This window comes from Eleutherodactylus coqui, chromosome 5 (genome assembly GCF_035609145.1).
Source record: "Eleutherodactylus coqui strain aEleCoq1 chromosome 5, aEleCoq1.hap1, whole genome shotgun sequence".
NCBI lineage: Eukaryota > Metazoa > Chordata > Amphibia > Anura > Eleutherodactylidae > Eleutherodactylus > Eleutherodactylus coqui.
The window spans coordinates 92,481,814-92,506,845 of NC_089841.1; the positions used below are offsets into that span (position 1 = coordinate 92,481,814).

General features: G+C 45.5%; 1 protein-coding gene across 2 annotated transcripts in view; it reads left to right on the forward strand.

Moving 5' to 3' along the window:
* The window catches only part of S100Z (S100 calcium binding protein Z), a 38,858-nt gene that overhangs the window by 7,667 nt on the left and 6,159 nt on the right, over positions 1 to 25,032 (forward strand). Inside the window, exons 1-2 of one of the 2 annotated variants that reach the window (XM_066601885.1) lie at positions 24,286 to 24,396; positions 24,579 to 24,737. In XM_066601885.1, coding sequence (XP_066457982.1) covers positions 24,594 to 24,737 — 144 coding nt within the window. In that variant the 5' untranslated portion in view covers positions 24,286 to 24,396; positions 24,579 to 24,593. Of the gene's footprint in view, positions 1 to 24,285; positions 24,397 to 24,578; positions 24,738 to 25,032 lie in introns of those variants that run through there. The other variant, XM_066601883.1, reaches the window with a different exon arrangement.

The following is a 25,032-nucleotide window of genomic DNA, read 5'->3' on the forward strand; positions in this document are numbered from 1 at the left end:
CAGTAGTAAAATTGTCCCCCTACAGTGGCCTCAGTAGTAATAGTGTCCCCCCACAGTGGCCTCAGTAGTAAGTGTCCCCCACAGTGGCCTCAGTAGTAATAGTGTTTCCCACAGTGGCTTCAGTAGTAATAGTGTCCCCTATAGTAGCCTCAGTAGTAATAGTGTCCCCCCATAGTGGCCTTAGTAGTAATAATATCCCCCATAGTGGCCTCAGTGATAATAGTGACCCCCATAGTGGCCTCAGTTGTAATAGTGTCCCCCACAGTGGCCTCAGTAGTAATAGCGTCCCCCCACAGTGGCCTCAGTAGTAAGTGTCCCCCATTGTAGCCTCAGTAGTTATAGTGTCCCCCACAGTGGCCTTAATGGTAATAGTGTCCCCCACAGTGGCCTTAGTGGTAATAGTGTCCACCATAGTGGCCTTAGTGGTAATATTGACCCCCATAGTGGCCTCAGTGGTAATAGTGTCCCCCATAGTAGCCTCAGTAGTAATAGTGTCCCCCACAGTGGCCTCAAAGGTAATAGTGACCCCCACAGTGGCCTCAGCAGTAATAGTGACCCAAATAGTGGCCTCAGCAGTAATAGTGACCCCCATAGTGGCCTCAGTAGTAATAGTGTCCCCTATAGTGGATTCAGTAGTAATAATGACCCCCCCCCCCCATAGTGGCCTCAGTAGTAATAGTGACCCCAACAGTGGCCTCTGCACCAATGGTAGTCCTGTCCTCCAGCTAGGTAAAAGACAGTGTGTTCCTCGCTGTCTATTTTGAAGCGGCCTTGTCCTTTTTATAACAATGGAGGTAAAATCATATGTTGTGATAAGCCCCGCTCCTGATGTGTTGGCACTTTGCTATAAATAAGTGGGTTTGGGGTTGCAATTTGGGCACGTGGCCTCTAAAAGGTCCGTCATCTCTGATCTAGGCTATACCTTCATATGTGCCTGGGTTTCCTTTCACACTACAAAAAACATACTGAAATTAATTATCTGCTTATGAAATCGACTTTACTATGTATTTGAAATCAGGAAAATGAAATGGCGCGCCCCACTGGGGAAGGGACTAATGTAAAGGGTTTCATCTCTGTTGATGATATTGGCTCTGTATGCACAATGGCAGATAAATCTATCTGATACTACTTCTCACATAGACTGTATGTTATATATTACTGTGATGACACCTTGTGGTTATTATGTGTATAGCTATTAACCCTTAATGAAAATAACTGTAAGGTGTCATTGTAATGCTTGTCTCATGGCTTCCTCTTCCTTCTGAGATGTATTCATCTAATTACTTTTTTAAAGAAAGAAGCAAAAAAATGAAATGTACATTTGCAGTTGTGAATGAGCTACCAGTGTGTTCAGTGTGTAATGTCAGGAACATGGCCAGCTCCAGGTTTACGTGGGTACTTGGGAGAAAGAGTCTCAGTAGGCCCCTTTGTAGTGTGTAATGCAAATGCAGCAGTAAATCTGCAATGGCGCATACAGTGGCCATATACCGGCAGACATCAGCTCCACCACCCTATATACTTAATTACAGTACCATTATATCCAATGATCACAGGTCCATAAAGAAAGCTGAACAGCACACCAAATGTTAAGGGAAATGAAACAATACCTCCCAAGCGCCACCTATTGGAAGACAGCAATACCTAAAGTCAATGTTAGTCTGCATTCCCACGAACGTATATCAGCTCGGTTTTCATGCCGTGCCGATAAACGCTGTCCTCGTGTGGGGGGGGGGGGGGGGGTAAGGATGGAAGAGCCAGGAGCAGGAACTGAACTCCCGCCCCCTCTCTGCCTCCTCTCCGCCCCTCTGCACTATTTGCAATGAAAGGAGGCGGGACAGGGGCGGGGCTAAGTTTCAGGAATTAGCCCCGCCCCGGTCTGTCTCTCCCCATTGCAAATAGTGCAGAGGGGCGGAAGCTCAGTTCCTGCTCCTGGCTCTTCCATCCTTACCTCCCCCCCCTGCACATGAGGATGATGTATATCGGCTCGGCGTCAAAACCAAGCCGATATACATTCGTGGGAATGCAGCCTTAGACTCTTTATACAAGTCTTGTAGCAATGACTGGGAATTGAAAGCAAAGTCAGACTCCATGTACAGACAGCTGTTTCAGGGCATTTCATCAGTGTAGGGTAGGATTCTAACTTTGCTAGTGAGAGGCCTGGGATGGGGGTCAGAAACGCTATCTTTTCTCCTTAGGGAGAGCACCTGGACGGTGAGTGAGGAGACTTAAAAGGCCATTTATGCTCCTCTGGGTAATATGCAAACAACGGAGATGAAATGTATGAAGAGCATGGATACACACCTCCTCTGTAGGAATATATCCTAATTACCCAACCATATAGATCATCAAAAGAAGTAGAAGGCAGCTTCCAGGTTACGGTGTCAAAAACGGGTAATTTTATTCAATTAAAGCAAATGCTGAAGAATATAGAACATGCTGCGTATTTTTTGTATGACAGAATTGTGCATGTAAGTAAACCCATTCAAATCAGTGGTATTCGAAGCTTTTTGCGTGCGCAATAACAGCAGCGTGAATCCGGCCAAAGAAACATTAATAAAGAGTTTGAAAGTATTGTACATTTGCTGGTCGCTCCGGCTCATTAGTCTTGTAGGTATTTAGTGAATCAGCATATGGATCTAAATCATGAAGGTTTTATAGTTTCCGCTTTATATACGATAAGCAAAAAAAAAAAGATACATCCGTGCAGTTAATTATACACTTTTCCAGCACTTTGGTGGACCTTCTGCCATTTGTTTTAATTATATGTAGCAGGTAGAGATGAGCGAACACCCGAATGCTCGGGTCCGCATTATTCGAGTCGAGCTTTTCGTAAACTTCGAGAGCTCTACTCGAGTAACGAACCCCATTGACTACAATGGGAGACTCGAGCATTTTTGTATGTGGGACGCCGGGTCCCGAGCTTTTTTTTTTTCTTGGTTCGTTCTCTCTCTCTTCCTCTCCCTCTCTCTCTCTTCCTTTCCCTCTCTCTCTCTTCCTCTCCCTCTCTCTTCCTCTCCCTCTCTCTCTTTTCCTCTCTTCCTCCCTCTCTCTCTTTTCCTCTCTCCCTCTCTCTCTCTCTTTTCCTCTCCCCCCCTCTCTCTCTTTCTCTCTCTTCCTCTCTCTCTCTTTCTTCCTCTCTCTCTCTTTTTCCTTCCTCCCTCTCTCTCTCTTCCTCTCTCTCTCTTCCTTCCTCTCTCTCTTTTCCTCTCTCCCTTCCTCTCTCTCTCTCTTCCTCTCTCCCTCTCTCTCTTCCTTTCTCTCTCTCTTTCTTCCTTCCTCTCTCTCTCCCTCTCTCTTTTCCTCTCTCTCTTCCTCTCTCTTCCTCTCTCTGTCCCTCTCTCTTCTTTCCTCTCTCTTTCTCTCTCTCCCTTCCTCTCTCTCTCTTTTCCTCTCTCCCTCTCTCTCTCTTCCTCTCTCTCTCTTTTCCTCTCTCCGTCTCTCTCTCTCTTCCTCTCTCTCTTCCTTCCTCTCTCTCTTCCTTCCTTCCTCTCTCTCTCTCTTCCTCTCTGTCTGTCTCTCTCTCTCTTCCTCTCTCTCTCTCTCTTTGTCTCTCTCTCTTTCTTCCTTCCTCTCTCTCTCCCTCTCTCTTCCTCTCTCTCTCTTTTCCTCTCTCCGTCTCGCTCTCTCTCTCTTCCTCTCTCTCTCTCCCTTCCTCTCTCTCTCCCTCTCTGTCTGTCTCTCTCTCTCTTCCTCTCTCTCTCCCTCTCTCTTCCTCTCTCTCTCTTTGTCTCTCTCCCTCTCTCTTCCTCTCTCTCTTTGTCTCTCTCTTCCTCTCTCTCTCCCTCTCTCTCTCTTCCTCTCTCTCTCTTTTCCTCTCTCCCCCTCTCTCTCTTCCTCTTTCTCTCTCTTTCTTCCTCTCTCTCTCTCCTTCTTCCTTCCTCTCTCTCTCTCCCTCTCTCTCTCTTCCTCTCTCTCTTTCCCTCTCTCTGTCTCTCTCTCTTTCTTCCTTCCTCTCTCTCCCCTCTCTCTCTCTCTTCCTTACTCTCTCTCTCTTCCTCTCTCTCTCTCTCTCTTTTCCTCTCTCCCTTCCTCTCTCTCTTTTCCTCTCTCTTTTCCTCTCCCCCTCTCTCTCTCTTCCTTTCTCTCTCTCTCTTTCTTCCTTCCTCTCTCTCTCTTTCTTCCTTCCTCTCTCTCTCTCCCTCTCTCTTCCTCTCTCTCCCTCTCTCTCTTCTTTCCTCTCTCTCTTTTCCTCTCTCCCTTCCTCTCTCTCTCTTTTCCTCTCTCCCTCTCTCTCTCTTTCTTCCTTCCTTCCTCTCTCTCTCTTTCTTCCTTCCTCTCTCTCTCTCTCTCCCTCTCTCTCTCCTTCTCTCTCTTCCTCTCTCTCTTCCTCATGGAAAAATGGTCATGGAACCATAATTTGAAATGACTTTGAAATTATTCAACAATGTGGAAAATGATTTCAAGATGCATTTTAGTTGATTGAAGCCATAGTTGTCGCAGTAATGTGATGGCAAGATCTCAAGACGGTTACATTATATATGAAGCATGGATACTACTATAATCTGTATTTTATAGAATCCCTTATTGTATAAATCTATACATTACACCAACACTCCTTGAAGCCAACAGTAGGGGGAGCAGTAGAGCTACAACAGAACAAGCAGAAAAGCAAAAGTTAGCAACACAAATCACAATGGATTAATAATAATGTATGAGAAACACAATTCAGAAAGTGTAAAAGGCCCATCAAATATAAATTGACTGTTAAGCAGAAACACATGCAAAATTATAGGAACAAGTTCATTAAACAGAACAATTTTGACAGAAATTAGTGCAGTATATTCCAATTTTGACTCTTTTATTTATTTTCCATCCTATTATTTCCATAGAGAGATTACAAATGTGCCCGACTGCAAATACTAAACCTGCTGTGCAAAGCCACCAGGCTGTGCCTTTACATTGACACATGGAGTCTCTACGGTCCAGCGCTATGCAGTCATATTCAATCTGTGTGCCTCCATAAGATGAATTTATTTCCCGCTGCATTAAAGAGATATGATTTCACCCTAAAAAAAGTCTGATTCCATAGAGGCTCCAGCTCACAATTTAGGGACCTCTCATATAGGTTGGAATTGTCCACTGGACACAGCGCAAATATGGATTTTATCAATCAGCGTGGATTGTGTTACGTTTTTAATATCGGAATGCGTTATGATGAACGTCTTGCAGAACGTTTTTCATGTTGTGGAATTTAATCTTGCAGTTTTGAAGTGAAGACGCGTGGATTTTAACAGGCGCAGAATATGAGCCCCATAGATATAATATACTGACGCAGGAATGTACAGTATATACGATGACTAAATCCGTTTCTTGTGAAAGGTCCCTAGGGCTGCTCTCGCACAGACCGGTTTTTACAGCATTTAGCCGCGCTGAACGATGTAAAACGCCTCCATTCATTTCAATGGGACTTGTCAGACAAGCGCTAAAGCGAAGTGTTCCTGCCGCCACGTTTTATGTGCGCTGTCTGTTCTATTTTTAGGCGTTTCAGCGTTTTAAACGTGATGCATCACCCATTGGAATGAATGGGGAGCGGTTTCAACTTTGTCAAAAATGTGGTAGAACGCTGTGCACATAGTGTTCTATGCCAGCAGGAGGGAAAGTGAAAGTGGTGACGTCATCGGCTTGCTTTGTCTATGTTGTTACTGCACTAAAAGCATAGTAGCGACGCAGGCAGACACACTGAACGCTGTACACAGCAGCTCTGCCATAGTAAAAATATCTGGACTTAAAGGATCTGCTGCTAATGTCTTGGTGCCAGGTAGCGCAGGATGCCTTCGTTGGTCTTCTGGGCTTCGTACCTTTATTTTATGACCCCTCTTAGCTACACTGTTTTTAGACACATTTCCAAAATGTCCATATTTGGCACAATCTCTGCTAGAATTCTCGTGCTTTTTGCCAAATACATCTCTCCAATATAAACTGATTACATCCAAAATGGCGGACGCATGTGCAGAAGCCGCAGATTGCCAGGGTAATTTAAAATTTCCCAGCTCCTGGCTATCAAACCTAGACAAGAGGCTGGAGATCTCATGGGGGGGGGGGGGGGGCGCAGTATGTGGTTATTGGTCACATGATTGCTGCTATCCAATGGATAACAGCGATCACGTAAAAGTAAAAAAAGTTATAGTTTCACCTACCATCACAGATCTGATCCATGAGGGGAGGTGAAATTACTTACCTAATTCCTCCGTCAATATCTCCGACAGGATCTTTATCCGCGGACCTTTCCCCAGCTTCAGCGCAATCGCCCGTCGCCAAAATGGCAGACGCAAGCGCAGAAGCTGGGGAGGGTCGGGAAATTTAAAATCTCCTTTCTTTTGGCCACTAAAGGTAGCCGAGAGTCTGGGGCAGTGACTGAGGGCCGCGGTAAGCGGTTTTCGGTCACGTGATCGCCATTATCCAATGGATAATGGCGATCACATAAACCTTCAAAAACAGTTACAGTTTGATGCTCCTTTCGGTTTGGGCCCCATTGTGCAGCCAAACAGAAGAGTACGGCCACAAGCAGATTGGGGCTACAATGGGTATGTCTCTGAACACAGGACAAACAGGGGTATTCATTTTGGGGTGAAAGTGTTCATTCATATGTGTGCTGTACAAAAAAAACTGATTTAAAAGGACACAGTTGCTAAAAAAATGAAAGTCGTAATTTTTTCGTTCTGCTTTGCTTGGATTCTTCCAAAAACTGTGGGGTCAAGATTTGCAGTACACCCCTAGATGAATCCATTGAGGGGTCTAGTTTTCAAAATGGGGTGATTTGTGCGGGTTCTTCATGGTTTTGGTTGCCCAAGGGCTCTAAAAGTGGGAAAAAGTCTGAAGCACCTTGAAGTAAAATTTATTTTCTGAAAGCCACCGTCTGCTCCTTTCAATTTTGGGCCCCGTTGTGCATATGGACATATGATTTGGGCCACATTGGGTATGTTTCTGAACACAGGACAAAGGTGAAAGTCTTCATTCATATGTATGCTGTACAAAAAAAACAGTTCTTAAGATTACACAATTGCCAAAAAAATGAAAATTGTAATTTTCAGGGGTATCCATTCTGGGGTGTAAATCCTCATTTTCATGTGCACTATAGCAAAAACATGTCTATAAAATGACATATTTGCAAAATGTTATTTTTTCTCCTCTAAATTGCATTAACTCCTGAAAAAAACTGTAGGGGCAAAATACTCATGACTCCCCTCAGTAAATATGTATGTCTCCTAAATGGTTGAAGAAAAACTTAAAGTGCATCCAAAATAAAGTAAACAGATGCAAATATATATCTTATCAAAACTTTGTACAGTATGTTTGCACATATTTGAGATATTACAGTTGAAAATGTGAAAAAATAAAAAAATAAAAATTTTCCCAATTTTGGCACTTTTAATAAATATACACAATTCTATCAGTCTATTTTTACCACCTAAGGCTGCCTGCAGGGACCAGTGCGGTGCTCACCTCCCCCGTGGCTCTGGCTCTTTGATGCGACGGCTGCTGGCCAGCTTGAAAAAGACTTAGATTAAGTCGAAACGTGGCCATTTTATGGAGCAATAAAACCCTTTTTTTATAATCTCTACACCGTTGATGCTGCCGCCTCCTTGGATACCATTGCATTTATTTGGGGTTTGGTTCATGACCCCACAGGTGGCTTGGCATATACAGACTGGAACCTCTGCACTGAAGTGCATGTGTTAGGTGTGCTGCGGGACTTTCCTATTTCGGCTGCTGGCCAGCTGGCGCATGCGCAGAACGGAGCCGGGGCGCTGGGAGAGACATTTCTGTGCGGGACTCTGCGAGACCCGCACAGAAATAGAGCATGCCGCGATTTGCATAGGATTGGGTTTTGCAATGCAATCCTATGCAGGCGTCCAGGGCCGGAAATTCTGCAGGAAATCCCGCCGCAGAATTTCCGCCCGTGTGCAGGGGGGCTAAATGAAGTACAGTATGTGGCGAAAAAACAATGTCAGAACCACTTGAATATGCAAAACCTTTACTGAGTTAGGCCTCGGTCACACGGGCGATTTTCCGTGCGATCTGCGCATGTGCATGCGATGTGCGACTTTATAAAACCATTGCTTTGCAATGGTATCGGACACATGAGCGCTTTTTATGCGCTCGTCCGATAAATTATAGAACAGAAATCGCAGATAGCACCTATCTGCGATTCCTGTTCTCTTCTCTATATGCGCTCAATGGGGCCGGTGGCAGCAGCGCCGACCCCATTGAGAACATATACTAGACAAATCATTCTCGTCTGCCACAGCTGTAACAGCTGTGGCAGAGAAGAATGATGTTTGCCCATTGAATTCAATGGAGCCGGCAATACAGCCGGCTCCATTGAAAGCAATGGGCTGCCGGTGATCGCACGATGAATTTTCGGGAAGGGCTTAAAATTATAAGCCCTTCCCTGAAATTGATCCAGAAATGTGTAAAAAGTTAAAAAAAATATACTCACCTTGTCCCGGCAGACGGAGTTCAGCGGCGGAGGGTCGGCAGTTCTCCGGTCATTCAGCTGAGAGCTGCCCCTGATTGGTCCCTGCGCTGAGCCAATCAGAGGCAGCACTCACTCACCCATTCATGAATTCATGAATGGGTGAGTGAGAGCCGCCTCTGATTGGTGAGGGCTGTGACCAATCAGAGGCAGCTCATTCAGCAGGCGGGGATTTTAAATCCCCGGCTGCTGAATATTACTCATAGCAGTTCAGGAGAACTGCCGGCTGGCTGCGGCTGAACTCCGTCTGCCGGGAAAAGGTGAGTATATTTTTTTTTACTTTTTACACATTTCTGGATGAATTTCAGGGAAGGGCTTATATTTTTAAGCCCTTCCCGAAAATTCAACGTGAGATCGCCCGCAGCCCATTGCTTTCAATGGAGCCGGCTGTATTGCCGGCTCCATTGAATTCAATGTGCTGGACAGCGCTGCACTGCTCCGTCCCGTTTCTAATGAAACGCGGCTAGGAGCAGATTTTTTCTGGCGATTTTTCGGCCCCGGTCACGCGATTTGCGGATGCGCATCCATCATGCGATCCGCAAATCGTGGGAAAAAACGCCCGTGTGACTGAGGCCTTATTCTGTTAAAGTGACACCTGTCAGATTTCCAAAATTTGGTTCCATCACTAAGGGCTTAAATTGACCACCTGATCAGAGGAGCAAATTATGCAATTATTTGCTTCTGCGAACGATTTCCCGCTCAGTGTAAAAGCACCCTAAGCTTTACCTCATCCTACAGAATGACTCCTGCATAGCATCATCAAACCTTTACCAAGTAGGAGCTGCAGCATTGCGCCGGATGCATAAAGGCCCATAGTAGTGTCAGTCAGCTCTGCAGGTTGTTACTCCTCATGTCATGGAGATTTGCATCTTTGGGAGTTGACCAACCTTCGGCCACATAACTAGTTGGCAGAGATTTGCCTAAGTTTTTCTTGTGCTACTTTATCTTTCTCTTTTGCTTCGCGCGCATATGAAGGTAGGATAACAAGGAAAGGTTGAACTCACTGGAGAAAATCCTCAGCCTGTCCCTGGTGTCTTCATGCTTTCCATAGGTGGAAAACCAGCAGGGATGAGCTCAGCTCCGTCTGCCAGTAGCCATGGTTGCCGCTTACCCGGAAATATATTGTACTGACTCAGTTTTCTTCTAGGTAGTTACCAGCATCCAACTCATCAAATCTAGAAAGGTGGTGCTATATACAGTCTGGGTTTGCCGGCGGTGTACTGAATGGGGCATACAAAGGATTCTGCTGTGATTTCCAAATAGGCAACTCTCTAATATATAATACTAGGTGATATACCCTGCGATTTTATGCATATCAGAACTGGAATATACAAAGTGGGCCACAAAAATGAGCCAAGCACTGCACTGTTATGAGAGCTGTCCAAAAGAAAATCTGCGTTGGCCATAGCAACCAATCACAGCGCAGCTTTAATTTTACCTCATAATGTAAGAAATGAAAGCTGAGCTGTGATTGGTTGCTATTGGCAACACAAAATTATGGGGAAGTCGGTAAGTTTTCGATTTTTAATCAACCAATTTTTAATTCTGAACATAAATTCAGTATTAAAGGCGCTTCCAGCCATTTTTCTGTATCTTTTGACATCAGTTGGGATATCAATACAGCTGTGATCTCCCAATGGAAGTCAGTTATTCTATCAAGGCTATTTTCACACCAGAGGGCGCGATATCTAGTTGTGAAACTCGTCCCCATATCGCACTTGGGAACGTGAGATTTCTTCACGGATGCAAGGCTGTTTTGTGTCAAAAATGCCTCACATCGCTTCTGGGACGTAGTGATCCTCCAGCGCCTCTTTCACGCACGTCGGAAGATTGGCAAGTGTTTCCTATTGTTTTCAATAGGAAACCTTGCATCGTATCACGACCCCATTGAAAACAATGGAAGAGGCCTTCCGAGGGAACACCCAAAAATAGGACATGCTGCGATTTTTTTCGCATTGCACTGTGGGAAAATTCCACTCATGTATATGGCCCCATTCATAAGAATTGGGTTCATATTGGTGCGAGATTTGTGCATCTCACAACACACAAATCTCTCACTATTTTCTTGGCCATGTGAAAAGTGGCCTAACTATAGAATTGTTTTAACTTCCTCAATTGTTAGGAATAATAGGCATCTAGTAGAGCAATGCCTAAGGCTAACATCACATTTTTGAATATAAACGTCATGTATTGGGCAAACTAGCAGTACACAGATTTTTCATTTTTTTAAATAAAAAAAATAGCACCTGCTGCTATTTTTCTGTACCCCATTTCCTATGTTTTCATGCATAGCTGCTTGGCCTTGTTTCTACAGCAAAGTTATGGCTTTTTCGCCACAGTTCTTCAATAAAGACCACTTCTGGGCAGACGTCTCTGAACAGTAGATGGGGTACCAGGGTCCCACTGGTTCCTGCCAGTTCTGAGCTGATGGCACTGCTGGACATCTTCTGATTTCGAAGGGAAGTAAGCATGATGTGTCTTTCATCAGATGCACTAAGTTTCTTAGGATGGCCACTATGTATATAGTCCTCAATATTGGCTAAATCCTTCTGTTTCTTCAAAAGAGTTTGAATATCACAACTTGAAACCCCAGTCTGCTTTAAAATCTTTACTTGGAGTAATCCTTACTAATGCTGCATAACTGCCTTATCGTCTTGCCATGGTGTATGACCTGGCACATGAAACTGTCTTTCTCAACCTCACCTTGTAGTAAAGTGTGGCTGTTCCTCACCCAGTATTAAAGGAGTTGTCCGGCCACACAGGGTAAAAATTTTTATAATGCTGCTGCTTCCCTTTCAGTAAGGATAGTAACAGACAGCATACTAGGGCTCAAACTGGCCGGCAGATCAGCTGCAATGTCAGTTTATTACCTTAGACTGATCTTCTCTGCAGTTTTCAAAGATGGCGCCTCTGTGCTGCCTTCTCACATGCCCTGCGCCCCCCCCCCCCCTCTTGTGCGCGCTCCCGATGGTAGTAAGACATGAAAAGGCAGGATTTCCCTCAGCTCACGTCCTAGCCCCGCCCACGACACGCCCACCTCTATTGAACTGCTCTACAGTCCTCCCCGCCCAGGCCCCGCCCCCTGCTAAAGTAAAGTAAAACATTTCCCCACACACACATGCCCTCATAGTGCCCCTCTCACAATGACCCCCCCCCCACACTTCTGTCAGCCGGGTCAATGCACATACACATCACTGCACCCCCCCCCTTCCCCTGCACACATCCATCCATCCATCCATCGATCTCTCCCACTCCACACCCCCCCCCTTCCCCCGGGACTTCTGTCAGCCGGTCCGTGCACACCACACACACATCACTGCCCCCCCCCCTTCCCCTGCACACATCCATCCATCCATCCATCCATCGATCTCTCCCACTCCACACCCCCCCCCCTTCCCCCGGGACTTCTGTCAGCCGGTCCGTGCACACCACACACACATCACTGCCCCCCCCCCCCCCCCCCGTGCACACATCCATCCATCCATCCATCTCTCCAACATTTCTCCCCTTCTCCCCTACTCCCCTTCTCCCCTTTCACATACTTTTAAAGTCCCGACGGTCCCGACAGCGGCAGGCAGACACTCACTCCGCTCTGGTATATGAAACCAGGAAGTGAGTGTACTGCGCATGCGCCGACCGGCGGCGCGCGTCCGCTGCGATGAAGAGGTAAAGAGCGCGGTCCCGGCAGAAGAAAGAAGGACTGCGCATGCGCGGAAGGGAAGAGGAGCGTTCCAGCGCCGACGAGAGCTGCAGCCGGCCCGACAAGAAATGCAGAAGATTTCTTGTCGTAACCTAGGACAACCGAGGGTCAACACAGGGGGGGGCACCCCTAAAGGTAAGTCCAAAACTTCTGTTTGCTTCATTTTCCATGCACAATGTATATTACAAAGTGCATGGAAATGGGCAAACAGAAGTAATGAGACATGATGTTTCTGGCCGGACAACCCCTTTAAGCTTCATAGACAGCTGTTTCTGTTTCATTTCATGACTATGTTTCAACCTACATCATTAAATCATAATCCTGTTTGATATAATTGGTTAATCATACACCTGACTATAATCCTTTGTGCAATGCTCGTACATATAAGAAATCATGCTGTTTTGAAGGCAAAGGGCAGCCCCAACAAATATTAATTTGTTTTAGATTTCTCTTTTGTTCATTCGCTTTGTTAATTGACAAAAAAAACTATTAACACTTCTATTTCTACTACTTTGGAGCAATTTTTCCACACCTGCCTAAAACTTTTGCACAGTACTGTATGTCCAATATAAATCCTCCACCCATGCACAAATACAACCTCCTTTAAAGGGGTTGTCTCGCGCCCCCCCCCCCCCCCCCGTTCGGCGCAGGACAACCCCAAGGGATGTGGCAAAAAAATATATATATATATTACTTACCCGAATCCCCGCTCTGCGACGTCTTCCTTCTTCCTACTTCTTCCTTCACCAAGATGGCCGCCGGGATCTTCACCCACGATGCACCGCGGGTCTTCTCCCATGGTGCACCGTGGGCTCTGTGTGGTCCATTGCCGATTCCAGCCTCCTGATTGGCTGGAATCGGCACACGTGACGGGGCGGAGCTACGATGACCAGCTCTCCGGCACGAGCGGCCCCATTCACCAGGCAGAAGACCGCACAGCGCAAGCGCGTCTAAAAACGCCAGAAGCCAGCGAAATTAGACGGATCCATGGCGACGAGGACGCTAGCAACGGAGCAGGTAAGTGAATAACTTCTGTATGGCTCATATTTAATGCACGATGTACATTACAAAGTGCATTAATATGGCCATACAGAAGTGTATAACCCCACTTGCTGCCGCGAGACAACCCCTTTAAGTGTCTACATAATAATAATTAATATTAATGTCAAGAGTTAATGATGGTCAAGTGCAATTTACATGTTTCTTGTGTCCAGCATCTGGGGATCAGCAAAATAGGGGAGCCCTCAGCAGGGCCATTTGCAAAGCTGCTTGTGTTTTTATTTTAGATGCATTGGAGTAGTAAAAGATGGATACAAAATTGTACATTCTCTTTATCGTGGATTTGTACAAAAAATATTTCTGTTTCCAAATCCCAAATGGCTAGAACTGAAAGGCACGACTGGCTGCCCCCTGAGTATACACCACAGAGCCTCAGGTAGTTGAAATAGTTGAATCAGATCAGATATTATGTATAAAGGTATTTTCTGTATACTTTCATCATACAATATTCCTATGAGTTATTTTGGGCCATTTCCTTCTCGTTTATGAAAGTCTAAGAATCAACCTTGTAATTCCTAATACAAGTAAAAGAAGAAAAGAGGAAGTATATAAAATGTGAATAAAATGAATGTATAAGTATCTATTAACGATGAGGAAATGTGTTCACTAGATTGCAGTTTCCTGAGGCTCAACTGTGATAAACTGAGATGCCAAGCAGCCAATCAAAACGGGATTCTCTTATGTAGACAAACCCTTTTCTATACGTCCTTACTCCCGCCACTCAAAACCTCTCTGTATGAGCTAGGTTGGAAATGCGCTATGTACGAGCTGCTCCCATTCTGGAGGACTCAAACTATTGTTGTATTGCTACATGGACATTCATTCAACTGAATATCCGCCATGTAATGCGACATTTCCCCAAACTGACTGCAGCTTCTCTTGAGAAAAACAGCTGTGTGCTGGAGTGCCGAGAGCCGGATCTGGAATGATCAGCTGATCATTACAGAGTTTGCACCACATTTATGTGTTTTTGGACAGGTTTGTGCACTTTTTAGGTCTCATCCGACAATGGGGTGTGGCTTCTTAAAAAGGGGCAAGATCTAAATCCAATATTGTGCACCAAAAATTGTGCAAAATTTTGGGGCCATTTTGGTGTAAAAATAAACCAACTGATATAATTTGATAGTAGACCGCCTAAAGATTCAACAGATTTACTATTCAGCAGAGCATTGTAGGACTGCCTAGTCTAAGTTTGCACTGTTCAGTTAGACAGTATTAGTAAATCTGCCCCACTGTTTGTTTTTTATCTTAGACATGGGCACAATGCAGTGTGCAAATTAAGGACTTATTCACAGGAGTGTATATCGGCCGCTGTTTTCACGTCCGGCCACTATACGCTACCATCTGAGCTGTCTTCCCCCTTCCCTCCCCCTCACCGGCTCTCTGCCTCTCTCCTCCCATCCGACTGTTTGCAATGGGAGGTGGCAGGGCGGAACTAAGCTTAGCTCTGCCCCCTCCCATTGCAAACAGCAGGAGAGGAGGAGAGAGACAGAGAGCAAGTGAGGGAAGGGGGAAGACAGCTCAGATGGTAGCATATATCGGCTGGCCGTGAAAACAGCTGCGGATATACGCTACTGTGAATAAGCCCTAAGATAGTGTAATTTTGCTTCTCGGCATACACACAGCAGTATTTAAGAAGGAGCATTGTGGGTGAGTGTTGTAGGTATGCTGTGTGATCTGTGCAGAGGTTGCATGCAACTTACATTGATGTCTATGGTGCAAAAAGTCTCAAAGTTTCTTACAACCCAAATCCGACGTCACCCCGGACACTCAAAATCCAACGTGACCCTGAATTGATGTCAACCCGGACCCGATAGTCACTCTGCAGCTGGTGGCCATGACAACTAAGTACTACATGGCACTTTTTTAAATATTTCATGGCGTGTATTATTTTTAAGAATTTTTATGAACATTTTACGACTTTATTATTGACCAGATGCAGACCTTTTGAGCCTTGATGTATAGTGCCACATAAGCTGTAAATACGGTCCTATGCATATATACTCCTACATACAATTTAGGCATATGCCTCTTATCAGAATTGTGTACAGAACACAGTGTTTGTCGTGCGTGTATACATCAGGTTACCATGTTTGTAATATGACTTGTTATGGAGTCTCTAGCTTGGTGTCAGGTTCCTGCTAAGCAGAAAGTCTTTTCATATATATGTTGGAGTGAATTTTTAACATGACATGACCTGGGACAGATGGCAGTCCGTTATCCATAAGACATATGGGACCGAGTTATCCCAGATTTCCTCTGTCTCTATTCTGCCCAACACTTTCACATGATTGAACACACAGGTAATGTGTACATACAAGGTGCAGCCTGCTGCTAAGTTACATCGCTATAACTGGCGCACACTAATCCATCTTTGCAAATCCCAGCTGAATACAAATCCAGGACATGAACAACTGTCTGTAAGACTGGATCTGTCGCAGAACCTATTGTTCTTTCATCTATTCTAATGATAGCCCCCAGAAGCAGACACATAATAGCCAAGAAAGATCCACCATGTAATGATAAGGCTGGCTTCACACGGGAAATCTTTGTTGCTGTTATTCTTTAATGCAGTGACCAAATATACAATGTTTAGTTGCTGTGAGTTTGCGAGATTTTATGACATCACCAAGGGCCCCTGCAGACAAGTGTAGGCGCAGATACGCTTCGGATAGCGCAACTATCACCGCGCAGAGTTTTAACTGTACCTTCTGCGCTGCCGGGAACCATTCACATCTGCACAGGGCACTCCTGCACATGATTAAACAGGCTGTGAAACCTAATCCCCGGTGTTATCGATATCCCCATGCAATATTGGGGGGGATCAGGTGCGCAAGACTCCTATGGTGCCTTAGGTGCACAAATGCATACAAAAATCATAGGAATTTATCCTACCGTTAATTCCCTTTCTTGAAGTCATCATGACACCATACACATGGAGGTTGTCCTCTTATACTCTTCTGCTTCCTGACTCTACAGGAGTCTAAAGTACCCCCCCCCCCCCCCATCACCAGTGCGTCCCAAATAACTACAGTGACTACGTCCTTAACCAGAGGGTGTTCCTTATTGTGCTCAAACACCTTTAAACAGAAAACAAACAGATACGTTAATCTCATGTGGGAAGGTTTGAAGAACGTACAGGCGGGGAGGGAAAGCTCGTATGCTATCATGTTGACTTCAAGATAGGGAATTAATGGTAGGATAAAATCCTCTGCTCCCCTTGTCATTCCTATGTTCAAACAAAGGCTGGACAAATATCTGTCTGGGATGATTTAGTGAATCCTGCACTGAGCAGGGGGTTGGACCCGATGACCCTGGGGGTCCCTTCCAACTCTACTATTCTATGATATGATTCTATGATCATGACCGCATAGACATGGAGGAATACCAGATCAAAAGGAAGGGCTTAGGGTGGGACTACCGCCTGTAAAACTTTCCTTCTGAAGGCCGTATCTTGACCGGCCTCCAGATCTAGTCTATAATGTTTTACAAAAGTATGGTTGTTAGACCACATGGCGGCTCTGCTAGTTCAGTGGAGGCAAGCTATGGCCCTGGTGGAGTAGGCTATCAGTCCTTCAGGGGGAAAAACGCCCTGAGAATTGTAGGCCTCCTGAATAGCTTGTTTGACCCATTGGGCGATTGTATCCTTAGAAGCAGCCTTTCTCCTGTCCGGGCCCTGAAATTGAATAAAGAGGTTATCAGCATTTCTGAAGGAATGTGTTGCCTCTAGGTAAGCTAGTACTGCCTTCCTGACATCTAAATTGTTCCTTCTCGTTCCAGGTTCCTGGTAGAAGGAAGGGAGAGTTATTGATTGCCCCCTATGAAAGTCAGTTAGGACTTTGGGTTGAAAAAAGGGAACTAGCTTAAATACTATTTTGTCTGGATGGATCAACATATAGGGAGTCTTATGGGAGAGGGCCTGTATCTCTCCCACTCGTCCAGCTGATGTAATTGCTACTAACAGGGCTACTTTATACGTGAGAGTAGCTACTGCAGCCGGCCCCATTGAAAGCAATGGGATGCAGGCAACCCTCACAGTGATTTTCAGGGAAGGGCTTGAAATATAAGCCCTTCCCTGAAAACCATACTTAGCTGCTGTAAAAAATAAAAAAATATATATACTCACCTCTCCGCCGCTGTCGTGTCTTGACGCTTGGTCTCTAGCACTGTACTTAAGTTCTTTCAGCAGGCACGGATTTAAAATTCCCACCTCCAGAAATTGCTGTGTCTGATTGGCTGAGCGGTCAGCCAATCACAGGTAGCGCTCAGCCATTCATTGAATGACAGCTGAGCGCTGCCTGTGATTGGTCACAACTAGAGATGAGCGAACCTACTCAGCCACGCCCCTTTTTCGCCCGAGCGCTGCGATTTTCGAGTACTTCCGTACTCAGGCGAAAAGATTCGGGGGGCGCCGTGGGTGAGTGGGGGGTTGCAGCGGGGAGTGAGGGGGAGAGAGAGAGGGCTCCCCCCTGTTCCCCGCTGCTACCCCCCACTTCGCCACGCCTCCCCCCGCCCCCCGGCGCCCCCCGAATCTTTTCACCCGAGTACGGAAGTACTCGAAAATCGCGGTGCTCGATCGAGTAATTACTCGAAAACGAGTACGTTCGCTCATCTCTAGTCACAACGCTTTCAGAAAGAAAGAACTTTGGTACAGTGCTGGGGAGCCAAGTGTCAAGCGCCAGAGAGAGGAGCATATATTTTTTACACAAGCTAGAGATGATTTTCAGGGAAGGGCTTATATTTCAAGCCCTTCCCCGAAAATCACTGTGGGGGTTGCCTGCATTCCATTGCTTTCAATGGGGCCGGCTGCTGTAGCACCGGCCCTATTAAAAGCAATGGGCACGGAGCTTTGGTCACACATATTTTGCACATCCTTGCAGCACATTTTTTTAATCATACACATAGTTGTGACAATCTACCTCACCACTATGTGTATATACTGAGTAGAATCTACCTCCCCTCTATGTGTATATACTAAAGAGAATCTACCTCTCCTCTATGTGTATATACTAAGGAAAATCTACTTCACCTCTATGTGTATATACTGAGGAGAATCTACCTCACCTGTTTGTGTATATACTGAGGAGAATCTACCTCCCTGCTATGTGTATATACTGAGGAGAATCTACCTCACCTCTATGTGTATATACTGAGGAAAATCTACTTTACCTCTATGTGTATATACTGAGGAGAATCTACCTCACCACTATGTGTATATACTGAGGAAAATCTACCTCACCTGTTTGTGGATATACTGAGGGGAATCTACCTCACCTCTATGTGGATATACTGAGGAGAATCTACCTCACCTCTATGTATATATACAGAGGAGAATCTACCTCATCTCTGTTTATATACTGAAGAGAATCTATCTCACCTCTATGTGTATATACTAAAGAGAATCTACCTCTCCTCTATGTGTATATACTAAGGAAAATCTACTTCACCTCTATGTGTATATACTGAGGAGAATCTACCTCACCTGTTTGTGTATATACTGAGGAGAATCTACCTCCCTGCTATGTGTATATACTGAGGAGAATCTACCTCACCTCTATGTGTATATACTGAGGAAAATCTACTTTACCTCTATGTGTATATACTGAGGAGAATCTACCTCACCACTATGTGTATATACTGAGGAAAATCTACCTCACCTGTTTGTGGATATACTGAGGGGAATCTACCTCACCTCTATGTGGATATACTGAGGAGAATCTACCTCACCTCTATGTATATATACAGAGGAGAATCTACCTCATCTCTGTTTATATACTGAAGAGAATCTATCTCACCTCTATGTGTATATACAGAGGAGAATCTACCTCATCTCTGTTTATATACTGATGAGAATCTACCTCACCTCCTTGTGTATATACTGAGGAGAATCTACCTCCCCTGTATGTGTATATACTGAGGAGAATCTAACTCTCTTCTATGTGTATATACTGAGGAGAAGCTATCTCCGCTCTATGTATATATACTGAAGAGAATCTACCTCACCTCTATGTATATATACAGAGGAGAATCTACCTAATCTCTGTTTATATACTGAGTAGAATCTACCTCACCTCCTTGTGTATATACTGAAGAGAATGTACCTGACCTGCGTTGTTCTGGTATGGGTGTCTGGCTGTTTTCTACACAAGCACAGTACAGATGGACTACTTGCCATATATATCATTTTTTTTTCTTATGATGTGGGGAGGATGGTAGAGAGAAATTCCGCACAGGGTGCCATCTAATACAAAGCCAGCACTAGTGATATGTGCGATACTAGATTACAATTTCATCTACATCTGTACAGTAATATTCTACTTTTACTTTGATACTCCCATGATGGCTCCTCTTTTAGTAACAGAATCACTTGGGGATAAGGCAAGTTTGCCTTGATGATTCCAGGGGGAATTCATACACGATCTGCTTGTCACGTTACAATCAGTATATACATTAACCCGCGGCTATGCAGAATTACCAGTTTTCTATTGTAGACACATTATGTAATGTATGAAGGAGCTACTGCAGTGTACAGTTTACAAGTATATTTCCAGTGAGAAAAAATACTCAGAATAGTTTGAGATGTTTTTGAAAGAGGGGGACGGGAGGTATTCAATCACTGGACAATTAACTGGACTCCATACTGTGCTTCCCCGAAAATAAGGCCTACCCCGATAAAAAGCCCTACCCTGGTTTCCAGGGGGCTTGAAATATAAGCCCTCCCCAAAAATAAGCCCTAGCTACACTAGGTGGCATCACTGAATGGCTGTGATTGGTTTATCGAGCACCGGCTCTGATTGGCTGGAGCTCGATCCAATCACAGCTCTCACTTGCTGAAGCCAGAAGAATTCAAAGTCCCGTTTACCTGAGAGAGAATCCTCTGATAGCAGGGAGGATTACACAGCAGCCTGCCACAGCGCCTAGGAGATCATCGCGGGGGACACAGATGCCGGCTGCGAGGTGAGGATACATCCCTCCCGAAAATAAGACACTGTGCCTCTTATGGGGCAAAATTTCATATAAGACAGTGTCTTATTTTTGGGAAACATTGTATTACTTCTCAAAGAGGTTTTGCAGTAAAGAAACATAGCAGCGCTGCAATGCGAGACAATGTCCATGGACAGGTATGGCACTGTGTTTGAAAGTATGCAGACATGTTTTTCTAAGGGTGTATTCACACGGGCAAGAATTTTATTTTTCCTCCAACGTAGCTGTGTGAGATCTTGTTTTTGTGGGACGAATAGCAGTTTCCACTGGCACCATTTTGGAATATATGCAACTTTTTAACCCCTTAGTGCTATAGGACGTACAGTATGTCCTGCACGTTCAGGGTGTTATGAAGGGAGAGTGCGGGTAATCTCGCTCCATACATCACGGCTGCCAACTGTTTCTTACAGCTGGCACCCGCTCGCAACAGTTCCGATAAGCTGTGTGGCTCATTGGAGCTGTTAACTCTTTAATGCCGCCATCAATTCTGACAGCTGCAGTTAAATGCCCCATCCTATGTTCGGGGGTCCCATATGTCCCCTTCGATGAGATTGTGGGTTGCTGTGCGGGTGTCATGGCAGCCGGTGACCCTCTGAAAGGCCCCAGGGCTGTCATAGCAGAATTCCTATCAAGCGGTGTCTATGGCATTGCTTGATAGAATGCCTGTCAGACCACAGTATAATGTAATGTTTATCATATTACATCATACTGCAGGAGTGATCAAAGCATCGCAGGTTCTTGGGGACAAAAAAAAAAGTAAAAATAAGTTTAAAAAAGTTGTTCTAATTATTAAAAAAAAGGAATAAAAGTTCAAAAACCCCTTTTACTATATTTAGAATAAAATAATCGAGGTACCATGCCGCAAGAGTGCGAAGATCAGTCATTGTGTCCAGGAGCTCATGAGGTACTGCTCTGTAGATAGCTATCGACACTCCCCTTGACTTAGTTGTCGTATTCGTGCTGTGGAACCATGCTGTAAAGTGCCTATCTCTCAGACCTGGAAAATGCCCTGCACGGAAGTGCGTCTCCTGGAGAAATGAGACATGAGATTTTAGTTTACGTAAATGGTACAGAACCTGACTCCTCTTTTGCGCCACATTTAGACCCCGCACATTAAAGGTGCAGAAATTTAGTTTAGACATGTTGGGTGACGGCAGCTATAGCACGGCGGAGGCCACAAAGGGTTTCAGAAAAGAACAAAAAAAATAAAAAGGGGGAAAAAAAGAAAAAGGAGGGGGGTAGTGATAGAGGGGAGGAACAAACAATGATAGGGAAAGCAACAGGTAATACAAAAGACAGTTACTTGGGTGAACCTAAAACCATGGTAGTGGCAGCTGAGCCGAAGAGGACGGAAGCCGCTACTTAACTGGAGCGCACAACCGCCCACTCCCAAAAGTGAGAGGGATGCCTGCACCCCAAAGAAGGGAGAGTGAAGGGGTAGTAAAAACAAACGAAAGAACTGCACGTGGAGTGACCTAAAGATAGTCCCAGGCCCCCCAGTCTAGGACACGCTTATCAAAGGCGCAGTGTCCCCCCCAGAAGGTGCCCCCCAGCCCGCCACAAGACAACTGCAGCATCAATGTACAACATACTAAAGAGCATTCACTGATAAACAGTAAATATAATAGTGATACTGGCAGCATGATACATATGTCAGAAGAATGTGAAGGCAGAGTTCCTTTAATCTGTGCTGGTCAGTTGCGTGGAGAGCCCGATGGAGACCGATCATCGCCTCAACCCTTCCCGACATCGACGTCTTCTTCAGGGACCTTGTGCGGTTGTTGAGGGAGTTTATTGATGGGTAAGGTGGGCAAGGTGGGTTAGCCTGCAATGTTGATCACAGCGAGTCAAAGCGCTTTGCAGAAGACTGGAGCCTCACCAGGATGTCTCAGCTGCCTCGTGACTCCTCTGTGGTGAACCTGCAGACGGTTCACCACAGAATCCCTAGCTGTAAGCCATGTCATGGACGCGAGTTCCTCCAGTAGTGGACAAAGAGCTTTCCTTTTGGCCAGGGTGATTCTGGAAAAGTCAGGCAGGATCTGAAGTTGTGACCCCTCATACAGTATTGCCCGTTGCTCTCGAGCTCCCCTCATAATGGCAATTGGAACCCATGGACCCTGCAGACCATATCATGCGGGTGTTCTGGATCTCTGGAACATGGGCTGAGAGCCCTATTGCATCTTACAAGTTCTAAAAAGGCATCTGGGGGACCCCCGTAAATCGTTGAAGATTTGTCGCACAGTTTCTTCCAACCCGGGGAGTTCTATAGCTTCAGTGAGCCCTATGATACGGATATTGTTCCTGCGCCCCCGGTTCTCTTCATTGTCAATAGAGTCCATCAGATAATGTAGCTGGTGAGATACGGTGGCCAGAGTGGGCTCATGGTACTCCACTTTATCGGCAAGAGAAGCAACATCACCCTCAGTTGTCGAGACCCTTTCACCCAGGTGATGAACATCCTGATGGACAGAGCAAATTTTGGACTTGTACACAGATTCTAGGTGTGAGACATAGGCTACCATGTCTTCTCTAGTAGGAATAGACTGCAGCTGCACTCTCAATTTACAGAACTTGGACATCATATGATCATGATCGCTGAGATGAAGTAGAGGGAGTGTCCCACAACCTGCTTGATGGCTGCGCCTCTCCCTGCTGTATCTCTGGTCCCTGGCTGCTCAGCATGGCAGCGTCTGGGTGAGGAATAGCTACGACTGGTGAATGAGCCTATAGCAGAGATTTTTGGAGGGGGGGAAAGTCCAAGGGGGGTGGGAAATGTCCCGGGCTTGGTCAGGCAGGCTGAGCATGGGCTGCCTATGAGGGAGCTGCCAAGGGGCCCTTAAACACAGCCTGTGGAGTGGAGGAGGCTGGGGGTGGTAGTCCTTCTGGGCTGGGCACAGCAGGCAAATCTGAGGAGAGCTGGTGGAGATTTGGGGGGTGACCAGGGTGGGAGCCCTCTCTTGATGGTTGTGGAGGGGTTCCCCAATCTGCCCCCACAATCATACCTGGTCTCTCCTGCCCACAGACTCTATAGAACAGTTCTTCATGCCCCAGCGCTATGGCTGCAGCCTGCCATGTGGGGATAAGTACTGAGGATCTGGAAGCACCGCAGCTGTTGCCTCCTTGCTGGCTGCAGTCTCCGGTGCCTCTGCTGTCTTCCGGAGTGTCAGCGCTGAGGAGATGGGGTGAGCTCCAGTCTGCTGAGTGCCACTTCACTGATGCACTTTTTGCCGGCGGCATCTCCTACCGCACGCTGCCGGTGCCATCTTACTCCTCTCCTCGTCTGTGACCAGACCGCAGCCCACTGCCCGCCGATGGAAAAAGTATCGATCCCCCGGCTGGCAGGAGGCTCTGTCTGCGCTCGCAGGTGCTGCTGTGAGCGACTCCTCCTACTGCTGCCCATGGTGGCTCTATTTCACTGTAAAATGCATGCTGTGGTGGCTGAAGGCACCACCAAGAGCGGGAGCTCTGAGAGCAGCGTCCTCACTCCACCATGGCCGTGCCAGGCCAGCCCCCCCCCCCCCCCGTAATTTCTAAAGCTTGATAATTGTTTTGTGCTCAGTCTATATAATTATCTAAGTTGTCCTACAGCTACACTACATACTACACGGTCCCCATCACGTTTTGTGTTACAGATAAAATTAATTTTAGTGCAAAAAAAAAATAAAAAAGATATATAAATGTTTTGAATACATTATTATTGGATATTTTACCTGAAATGTAAGATGAAACATCATATTGTATGTGTGCAGCCTCCCTCTCCCTGGAGAAAAGTACCAATTACAATGTATTCCCTTCTTACTCAGGTTTATTTTTGGCCATTTTCCTCTGCCTGAGCTTCCTAGCAACTAATTGCAATAACTTCCTACCTGCTGCAATGACCAGATATAGAGTGACATGTCTCCTCCCCGCCAGGTACTACAGGCAGTCATAGGTATGACGGCTATACTAGGTCTACAACTCCTCAAATATCCAGGTGATGAAAGTGCATTATGTCAACAACCAATCAGCACTGGGTGAGGACTGACGCAAGATTCTCACCTGTCCTCATTGGTGATCCAGAAGCTTTTACATTTTGGGAATACCTGTGGTTAAAACGGACAGTATAAATAATCGAGCCACGGAGATTTTCTCTACTTACTTATCCTCTTCTGTTTTATTTCTTGCTGCGGACGCACAGGTATGAAGATTAGTCTGTTTGTCTCTTGTCTCTGCCTTTTGCACAGCTTGAATTCCATCTGAAGAATAACTTCCTCAGTTACCCATATTGCAAATTAAATTTAATGCAGGTGGAGCAGAACTAGGATACCTTTAATCATGTACTCACTCCACCCTCAATATTTTGTCTTTCACCCTTTTTAGACACTCATCTTTATCATGCCTACTACCCAGTTGGAAGGTGCCATGGATACCATGATCCGGATCTTTCACCATTATTCCGGCAAAGAAGGTGACAAGTACAAGCTGAACAAAGGAGAACTAAAGCAACTCTTGCAGAGCGAGCTGACAGACTTTCTTGCTGTAAGTAGTCACAGAGAAATATACTCATTGCAATAGCAGAATTCGAAATATGGCATGGCATTTAAAGGGTTAGATTTTTACGGTGTGAAGATTTGGCATGCAAATACTGATCTTGGGCTCTGTTCACAAATATAAGACTCTAAGGGAGCCTCCAGTGCAAATGTGAACATAGTTATAGACTATATTTATGTCCAATTTCGGTGCAAGAAAAAGTGACCAATTTTAATATGTATGTAAGTCTGTGTGACATCTGTATGCATTGTGTTTGCCCGTTTTTGGAGTTTGTGTCATCCTT